We start from the raw sequence: 9149 nt of genomic DNA, 5'->3' as shown, positions 1-9149 counted from the left end.
GAACCAGTGATACCTTTTAAAGAAGTTTTCTCAAAACTGGGTTTGTGCCAAGATGCGGAAGGTTTATTTTTCTCAGGGCTGCCCATGGGGGGGGGGAGCAAGTGGGGCAATTTGCCCCGGGCCCCACAGGGGCCCCCACGAGAATATAGTATTGTATAGTATTGCAAAAAAAAATTATGGAAGGGGCCCCCGAAATTGCTTTGCCCCAGGCCCCCTGAATCTTCTGGGCGGCCCTGGCTTTTGGAATTCCAATTTTCCTTCAAAATTCAAACGGATTTTGTTTCATTTCAAACTGAAATTTTCAATTTGTAGCCAATGTAATTGTTCATTTTCTATCTGACTGAAATTTTGGTACACTTGGATGTGAAAATGTAATTTAGTTCAAATTTTCGTTTCATTTCTTATTGCAATGTTGATTCCTTTCTAGATGAAATTCCCATTTGGACTGTAATTGAAACAGTAGGAGAGGGGGTAAGAAACCTAGCTGGTTTGAGCACACAGCTTGATAAATTCATGAAGGGGATTATATGACATGATTGCAGGGCCTGGAATGGATGATGTTGTATGATCTTATGTTGTATGAAATTTTTCTTTAGTTTCGTACTGAAATTTCATATGGCTTCTAACTTAAAAGTCATTTCCTTTCTAAATGAATTTCCCTTTGAATTCTCATTGGAAGTTTTGTTCAGTTTCTCATTGGAATTTCCTAGTGTTTCTAATGTAACTTCACTTTTGTTTCTAATGTAGAGGTATAGGACGGCAAAGAGTGGGGCTCCATGTGTCAAGCACGGGGTGATTCAGGCATGCAAGGAGAATTCCAGCGGGTCCCAGGCTTGTAGCTTTCCTATCATTGCCTTTATCCAGGGGATGAACTGGGAGACCCGTGTGTACACTTCAGGAGGGGAAGCGTCATTGGGACCAAAGGAGACGATGCCCTGGGCCACCCTCCCACACACCAGGGGCCCCCCAGAATCGCCCTGTGAAATGAAACCAGAAGTTAGATGGATCACATCTGATCAAGTTGCTTCCTTCTGTTGACATAGGCCTGGGACTTCCCTCCCACCCCACCCCAGGCCTAGCTGTCTCCTCACACTGTCTTCTCCCCCTAGGCTGGGCCAGTCTTGGCATTACCTCTCCTAGGGAGAGCATGACACTTACCTGGAAAGATGATTTCCTGCCACGCTGATCCCCTGTGCACAGCATGGTCCCAGGTTTATACTGATTGTTAAAGTGCCTACTGCAGACCTTGTCCTCCATCACCTCCAGAACCACCTCCATCAGCACATCTGAGGTGTTCCCAGGGGACACACTCATGTGGCCCCAGCCTGCCACGCTGCACACGGACCCTGGTATAACTTTGTTCCCATAGCAGGGCAGGGGGGTGAGCTGAACCTGGTCACTCAGTCTGGCCTGGTGGGCCAGCTGCCATGGGGAGAGAGGAGAAAAGCACCAAGCTTAGCACCAGGGTCTGAGTCAGAAGTGGGGGAGACACATTTGAACCAGAGCAGAACAGACAGTTTGAGGTCATCATTCAAGTGATGGGGTAGGTGCCGGGCTGGCAAAAGTGTGAGGTCACTGGAGATGTAGTGATGGGATGGGGACAGTGCCTGCAGCAGTGTGATGTCACTGGGGGAGGGGCATGGGATGAGGGCAGTAACTGCAGCAGTGTGAAGTCACTGGGGCTGGGGTGATGGTATGGGGGAGGTACCAGCAGCAGTGTGAGGTCGCAGGGGCAGGATTATGGGATGTGGGTGGTACCTGCAGCAGTGTGAGGTTACTGGGAACGGGTGGATGGGATGGGAGCGGTACCTGTAGCAGTGTGAGGTCACTGGGGGTGGGGTGATGGGATGGGGGATAGGTTCCCTCTAAGGTGCATGCCTGAGCAGCCACACAGGAGGCCACCAAGGGTCACACAGGTGTTCACACTGCACTCACAGGTGTGGGGTGTTGGTGATGGGGGAGCTTGTGGCATGCAGGGCTGCGGTGACTGCCCCAGCACCAGGGCTGTGGCACAGCAGGGAGAGATGCCTCTCCCCACTGCCCAACCCTGGGGCTGCAGCAGGGGGAGAGGACTCCTCCAGTCCAGGTGCTTCTGCAGGGAGAGAGGACTGGGGGGAATCCTCTCTCTCTGCTGCAGCCCTGGGGCAGCCTGCACCCCAAACCCCTCATCCCTGGCCCCACCCCAGAGCTCGCACCCCCAGCTGGAGCCCTCACCCCCACGCCTCAACCCTCCGCCCCAGCCCTGAGCCCCCTCCCACACGCCGAACCCCTCGGCCCCACCCCCGCCACACATCATCTCCATATTGGTGCACATAACAATATTCATTCTGCACATGGATGTTAATAATTAGAGAGAACATTGGATGGGGGTGTGACATTGTACCCCATAATGCTTTAGGGAAATATGCTTATGAATGTAAATATGATATAACTGGAATAAATTTTATGCTACATATGTCATGTAACATATCTCTGCAAAGATTATGATCTACTGAATATATTCATCCTATTTGTATGCATGTATCATTGGCTGTGTACTTGCTTGATTTTAAGTAGCCTTAGTAAGGCATTTGGGCAGCTTCTTTAGAAAGGAATTTGCAAGTTAAGTGCCCAATCAAGAAACACTTAATGGACAATGGATCTTGGAAGGCTCCAATCCACATAAGAAGTCTACTTGAGGACGTTCAAGGTAGCATGTGAACAATGACTACTACCTGTAAGTTCTGAGTCATGCACGGATATGTGACTTGCCCAGGTGACTCCAAAACTCGATCTTGTAGCTGGGATTCTACACGGGAGGGAAGGGAGGGTGTCCACCCACAAGAAAAAGTCTATTTAAACCCCTGGGAGACCCCTCCATTTGGTCTTCAGCTGGCTCAAGAGATAGCCTCTCCACTTCCAAAGGATACCTGAAAGAAACTGGAACAAAGGACAGTAACCACTGGGGGTGTGAGTGATTGCTGGACCCAGACTAGAAGGAGGCTAGTCTGGTAAAAGAAGCTTACTGGAACATCTCTGAGGGTGAGAATTCATCTGTAATCACTTTCTTACTGTATTAGGCATAGACTTGTGTGTTTTACTTTATTTTGCTTGGTAATCCACTTTGTTCTGTCTGTTATTACTTGGAACCACTTAAATCCTACTTTTTGTATTTAATAACATCACTTTTTACTTATTAATTAACCCAGAGTGCAAACAGCTGGGTGCAAACAGCTGTGCATATCTCTCGATCAGTGTTATAGAGGACGAACAATTTATGAGTTTACCCTGTATAAGCTTTATATAGAGTAAAACGGATTTATTTGGGGTTTGGACCCCATTGCGAGTTGGGTATCTGAATGTTAGAGATAGGAGCACTTCTTAAGCTGTTTTCAGCTAAGCCTTCAGCTGTTAGTGGACGTGGTTCAGACCTGGGTCTGGGTTTGCAGCAGGGTAGCAGGTCTAGCTCAAACCAGGCAGGGCACTGAAGTCCTAAGCTGCCAGGGGAAACAGGCTCAGGGGTAGTCTCAGCGCATCAGGTGGAAGCTCCCAGGAGGGTTTCTGTGATCCACCCCATCACAGTGGCATAGTCGAGCAGGATCTGTGCACAGCTGATTGCTATGAAATACTGGTAGTTATTTTAAGTGAGTTTTGGGTGTGGTGGCTTGAGAACAAAGTGGTTACTGGTTTGTTGTTTTCTGTTTACTTATTTTGGGTAAGGGAAATAGGGACAGAAAAGGAAGCAAAATAAGTAAGAGTGAAGATCAGAAGAAGATGGAACTACACAGGTTGCAAATTGCCCAGAAAGGCTGAACAATGGGCACTGGGAAAGTCTCTATTAACTAAGAAGCCCCTGAGCTGAGTGCATCCCAGTTTCAGTGAACTGAAGGTAACTTTCACTCCATGCATCTGAAGAAGTGAGGTTTTTTTTACTCATGAAAGCTTATGCCCAAATTAATCTGTTAGTCTTTAAGATGCCACCCGACTCATTGTTGTTTTAGTAAACTGAAGAGGGGGTGTAGCCCAGCACAAGAAAGCAAGAAAATGACTACCAGTGAAGCAGCTACTAAACTAGAGCTGTCGAGACTGGAAGCAGAAGAGAAGGCAAAGGCCTGGGAGTTTGAATTGAAACTCAGAGCAGAGGCAACTGCACACAGAAGGGCTCTGGAGGCAGAAACAGCCAGGGAGGAGGCTGCCCACAAGAGAGCTATGAAGACAGAAGAAGCCAGGGACAAAAGAGCTCTGGAGTTAAAAGACAGAGAAATGCAGGCCCAGAAGCATGAACTGGCTGTTATGGCATTGAAGAGACAAAACCCTCCAGCTGCTGGCTCCACTTCCCCAAAAATCCACAAATGGGAGCGACTATGTCCACAGTATGATGAATCAAGTGATATTGGCAAATATTTCATTACCTTTGAGAGATTGTGCACCCTCCATGCAATCCCTGAAGATCAAAAGATGACCATATTGATATCAAAATTGACTGGCAGAGCTCTGGACATATTCAATAAGATGCCTATTGATGATGCTTCAAACGATGGTAAATTTAAGGAACTGTTTTTTAAACAGTTTCAGATTACACCTGAAACCTACAGGGTTAAATTCAGGAATCTTAAGAGGGGATCTGGATTGAGTAATGTGGTTTATGTAAATGAAATGAGAGATTTTGTAGATAAGTGGGTGAGGGGGAAAAGCATTACAAGCTTTGAAGGAATGTGTGATTTGGTTACTCAGGAACAATTCCTGAATATGTGCAGTGATGATGTAAAACAGTATTTGTGAGACAAAAAGGTGGTGGCAGTGGGTGAATTAGCTAGGTTTGCAGACTCTTATGAGCAAGCACAAGTTGCAATGAAACATAAACCACTGGCAGAGGGGTACAGGGTTGGGGGAAAGCAGAGTCACCGTTTTACCCCTAAGTAAAAGGAGGCTGGGCATTCACTTCCCCATTCCCCTGTTACTTGTCCCAAATCTCCTGTGCAAGCAGAGGAGCCCAAGAGGTGCTATCATTGTAAGTCCACTGAGCACCTGAGGAATAATTGCCCTTGGCTAAGAGGGAACAGGCAGTAGGCAACATATGAAGCCACTGCTTCTCAGAGCCAGGCTGCTGCCTCTTTCCACACAGGATTTGTAAAGTTGCTTCCACACAACCAAGCAGTGAGCATATGCATGCTGTTAAACTTAATGGGAAAGTACTTGTTGGATTGAGAGATACGGGTGCTGAGATTTCTGTGGTCAGGAGCGACCTGATCCAGGAGAAGGATTTGTTGCCAGGGAAAATGGTAGAATTAGGACTGGTGGGAGGTTACAAAGTCCTTGCATCTTTAGCTAAAGTACACATGCAAACTAGTGATTTGCAGGCTGAACTGACTGTTGCAACAGTGGCACACAATTTTGCACCGTTTCTGCTGGGGAATGATTTCTTTAATGTGGCAGAATCTGTCCCAGGGCTGGTTAGCAGTGAGAAGGAATCTTGTGCTAAAAGCCCCGGGGGGTGGAGGGGTGAAGTCACATGGGCTGCTGGGGGAATAGGAGGGTGTCTTTTAGATTCCTCTGTAGCAGTAAAGAATGCAGCTTGGGGGGCAGGGATGGTTGTAACCAGTCCCTGTAGCCCCAGGGAGGGGCTGGACGAAGCCAGCTCCTGTCCGGTGATCATCTGCCTGGGGGAGGGGGATGTACCACCTTGTAGCAGGGAGGGCATCCCAGCTGTTGACTGCCAGGAAGTTGCAGGAGGTCAGCAGGGGACAGGGCCTGCCCTGGGGTGCACAGAGACATGTATCCCAAAGGTGGAAATTGGGGTCCTGGTGACCGCTGCGGTGGGAACAGATTCCAAGGACTCTGTGGCTGGAAGCAAACCCAACCTGAGTGAAAAAGGGGGGGGGGGATTTTGCTGGCCAGTGAAGGGTCTGTCATAGCTGGTAGCTGTGAGCCCACAGCCGGACCTGGGTCACCTTCCCTTTTGGGGGACACAGGAGTGTCTGACCCAGAGGGAAGCCCAGAGAGGGAAGTCTAGATGGAAGGTGAGAGGGGACGGAGAGCCTGCCCACCTTTTGTAGGGAGGTTCTTTCCCAGGAGGAAGGTGAAAAATCTGCATTTAAAATGCCAGACCCCTCTCCTGTGGATCAGGGTTTAAGGGAAAACTGGGGGTCAGATCTCCTGGAGGGGAGCAGCCCCCCAGCTAACATTTTGGGAACAGAAAGTGGGGTATCCAAGGGGATATTACCCATCCGAAGCACCCCATTGAAAGATGTTGTTCTTGCTGTGCTTCTAAGAGATAAAACTGTCTCTTCAAGGCAGGAGGGAAAAAATCTCTGCATGGGTGAAGTTTCACAAGGGAGTGGGGTCCAGCACAGAGAAATTCCAGAGGAAGGGGCGAGGGCAGGCATGGTTGCAGTGCACCCTTTCCTTGCCAAAGCCTCAAACACATGCCTGAATTAAAAGCCTTCTCCAAAGAGGCAGAAGAATCTGCATCAGGGCACCTATCATGGTACACAAAGGAATTGAAAAATGTGATAGACACTAACCAAGTTAAATTGTGTGAACAAAGCCGGTCTGCAGCAGATGTGCTGTTAATCTTGTGTCTTTTGCTACTTCATCTATGGGTCAAGACGAAGGAGTTAATACTAGTGGTAAACCCTTTAAAGATGTGGAACATACCTGATTTGTGGAAGAAACTGTTGTACATGCTAGGGATGGTGACAAGACAGTCCCACAAGCCTGTTACTTTTCAGCTTATACCTGTAAACAGGCTGGGAGCTTGGCACATCAGGTGGCAGTCCCCAAGGGGGTTTCTGTGATCCAACCTGTCATGGGGGGTGGTAACTTCAGCAGTGTGAGGTCATGGGGGTGGGGTGATGGGACAGGGACGGTACCTACAGCAGTAAGAGGTCAGTGGGGTGGGTGATGGGATGGAGGCCGTACCTGCAGCAGCATGATGTCATTGTTACAGATGTCTCTGTTGTATCGTGGGTGCAGGATCTGGGACCTCACAGGTATTTTCTGTTGACTCCATTCCCGTTTTCTAATGTTATGTGCTCCCAACGTGACAGTGATCTCGCTGAGAAAGCAATACATGGGGTGTTACGGGCAGGAGCGTAGGTGAGGTGGGGGATGGGCACATGAGGGTCTGACTCATGAACAGTGACATGGAGGGGACAGGGCAGCCTGGGGCTCTCAGGCCAAGATCTCAGATTCAGGTTTCCAGAACAGGAGATTGGCTGGCTCGGGGGTTGGGGGGCGCAGAATGGAACAAGAAGCCTTTCCCCTCTACGGGGCACCGGCCTCAGCACAAAACACCTGCCCTGTGGCGATGGGGTCCCAGGCTCTGTCTCCACCAGCCCCTTATGATGCTTCACTCTTCATTGTCCTCCCAAGCTCTGGGTCTCAGCTCCCATCCAGCCCAGTGACCCCTCCCCGGCATGATCCAGAACCGTCCTACGGGTGTGAGTCTTTCCCTCCCCTGCTCTGACAATCGACCTGACCCCAGCTGGCATCTTTTCCATGCTTTTCAGAGGCTCCTAGAGACACACCGACGCCCCCTGAGCAGATCAGACCCCTGGGCTCTGCTCTCCCAGCCTGTCACACTAACTGCTCCTTCCCTGCAACCTACCACGGCACCAAAGCCCTAACGCCCGACGTGTCCTGACATCCCCAGCACAGAGGCGCTTACTCTCCATTGCAGTGAGCGGCCATCAGCACAAAGTTCTCCGCCACCAGGAACCCTCCGCAGCGAGACCTCTTGTCTCCATCTCGTATGTCCAGATAGGCCATGTAGGGTCTGGAGTGGGGCTTCGCTTTCTTTCCCCCAATGATCTCACCTGGGAGGGGAGGGGGGAGATCAGGTTGATACAAAGAGCCCCATCATCTCCCTGGGCCTGCCAGGGACCGAGTTCCCCATCCCGAAGGGGAGTCCCCACAGCCTCAACCCACCCCCTGTGATGGTCTCCCTGGGGGATCCCTGTTCCTGGAACCCTGCCCCCTCATCAACTCTGCTCCAGACTGGACACCCCATGGGGCCAGGAGATGAATCTAAAGCTCTGCTCTTGCTTGGTGGAGAATAGGTGCCAAACACACAGGGAATGGGTCAATAATCTCACTGCCTTGAGTTAATGGCATTCAGGTCCAAGATCCTCCCAGATTAGGCCAGGCAAGCCCCCAAAGGGCACTGACAATCTTACTGGCTGAATTTCCTTCAGTCAGGTTCCAGTCCCCTGTGCAATGCTGCTCCCTGTGTACTTCCGATGCTGTCAATGCCGTGGGTAAAGAGACAGGGAGACATCATTTGGGGCATCTGATCACCCTTCTTATAGCTGTTTCTCCTCTACAAGAATCATCACCCACTGAGCAGGAGACAGAAAGTGTGTGAACAGGAACCCCAAACTGTTTCTTTGTCAAGATGTAAATTTTTCACCCACCTCCTCCCTCCTGCTCAAGAATGGCCACATAATCATGTGATAGTCCAGTTGGATGAGGCATCGGCTACTCTTTTGTCTCTGGGGAACTGGTTTGTGGCTGCTTCCCAGATTTGGAACATGTTTTAGTAACATCATACAGTAGAATATTATAACTTTAGCTGCCACACATATTTTACCAGGACAGTAATGATCAGCAAATTATAAGGTTTTAGATGATATCTCACAAGACATGCTTTGTATAAATGCAATCATAGTCCTGTAAAGGGGGTGATCATAGGGGCACAGACTGTCACAGGCTCCTAGATACCATCCACTGAGTCCCCATCCCTGAGACCCCCCATTCACCCCAAAATCCCAGGAGGTCCTGATCCCAGCCATACTCACCAGCCCAAGCCCTGGGGGGCAGGAGAAAGGCCATGGGGAGCAGGAGCAAGATCTGTACCTTCATATTTGGTGTCAGTGCAGGGATGGTGCATCTGCCTCAGGCCTGGGGGTTTTATAGACTGGGGGGCAGGAAACCTCAGGGTCGCCCACACACTCATCTAAATGCAGGGCTCAGACGTTTCAGTTTCCAACCACAGCCAACCTCATGAGGTGAGGGGAAGGACAAGCCGTGCGTCAGCCGGGGAACCTGGACAGCTGGCTAGATATTGCATGGCTGGGTCCCTACACAGCTGGATGGATGCTGCCTATCTGGGTCTCTGCACAGCTGGATTGATGATGCACGACTGAATGGAGAGGACCCCGGTTGACACC

The 9149-nt window shown here is 49.9% G+C and overlaps 1 protein-coding gene across 1 annotated transcript; it reads right to left on the bottom strand.

The window, feature by feature from the left end:
• Positions 1-797: 797 nt before the first annotated feature.
• LOC113409215 (mast cell protease 1A-like) lies at positions 798-8847 on the bottom strand. The gene is made up of 5 exons (XM_026662890.1): positions 8778-8847; positions 7649-7796; positions 6901-7036; positions 1159-1422; positions 798-977 (listed from the first exon to the last, which is right to left on the bottom strand). Exons 1-5 carry the CDS (start codon positions 8839-8841, stop codon positions 798-800), a joined length of 792 nt encoding a protein of 263 aa, XP_026518675.1. The 5' UTR covers positions 8842-8847.
• Positions 8848-9149: the final 302 nt, after the last annotated feature.

Source organism: Terrapene carolina, unplaced genomic scaffold (genome assembly GCF_002925995.2).
Source record: "Terrapene carolina triunguis isolate 2854851 unplaced genomic scaffold, T_m_triunguis-2.0 Scaffold31140, whole genome shotgun sequence".
NCBI lineage: Eukaryota > Metazoa > Chordata > Testudines > Emydidae > Terrapene > Terrapene triunguis.
Note: the sequence above shows the minus strand (reverse complement) of the source record. Positions and strands in the feature narration are given on the sequence as shown.

Bases quoted from the DNA above. Each gene is read 5' to 3' on its own strand.
- LOC113409215 (XM_026662890.1), bottom strand. From the start codon at position 8,841: ATGAAGGTACAGATCTTGCTCCTGCTCCCCATGGCCTTTCTCCTGCCC. The intron at 7,797-8,777 runs GTGAGTATGGCT...CTCCCCTCCCAG, and splicing joins GCCCCCCAGGGCTTGGGCTG to GTGAGATCATTGGGGGAAAG. The intron at 978-1,158 runs GTAAGTGTCATG...TTCATTTCACAG, and splicing joins GCAGGAAATCATCTTTCCAG to GGCGATTCTGGGGGGCCCCT.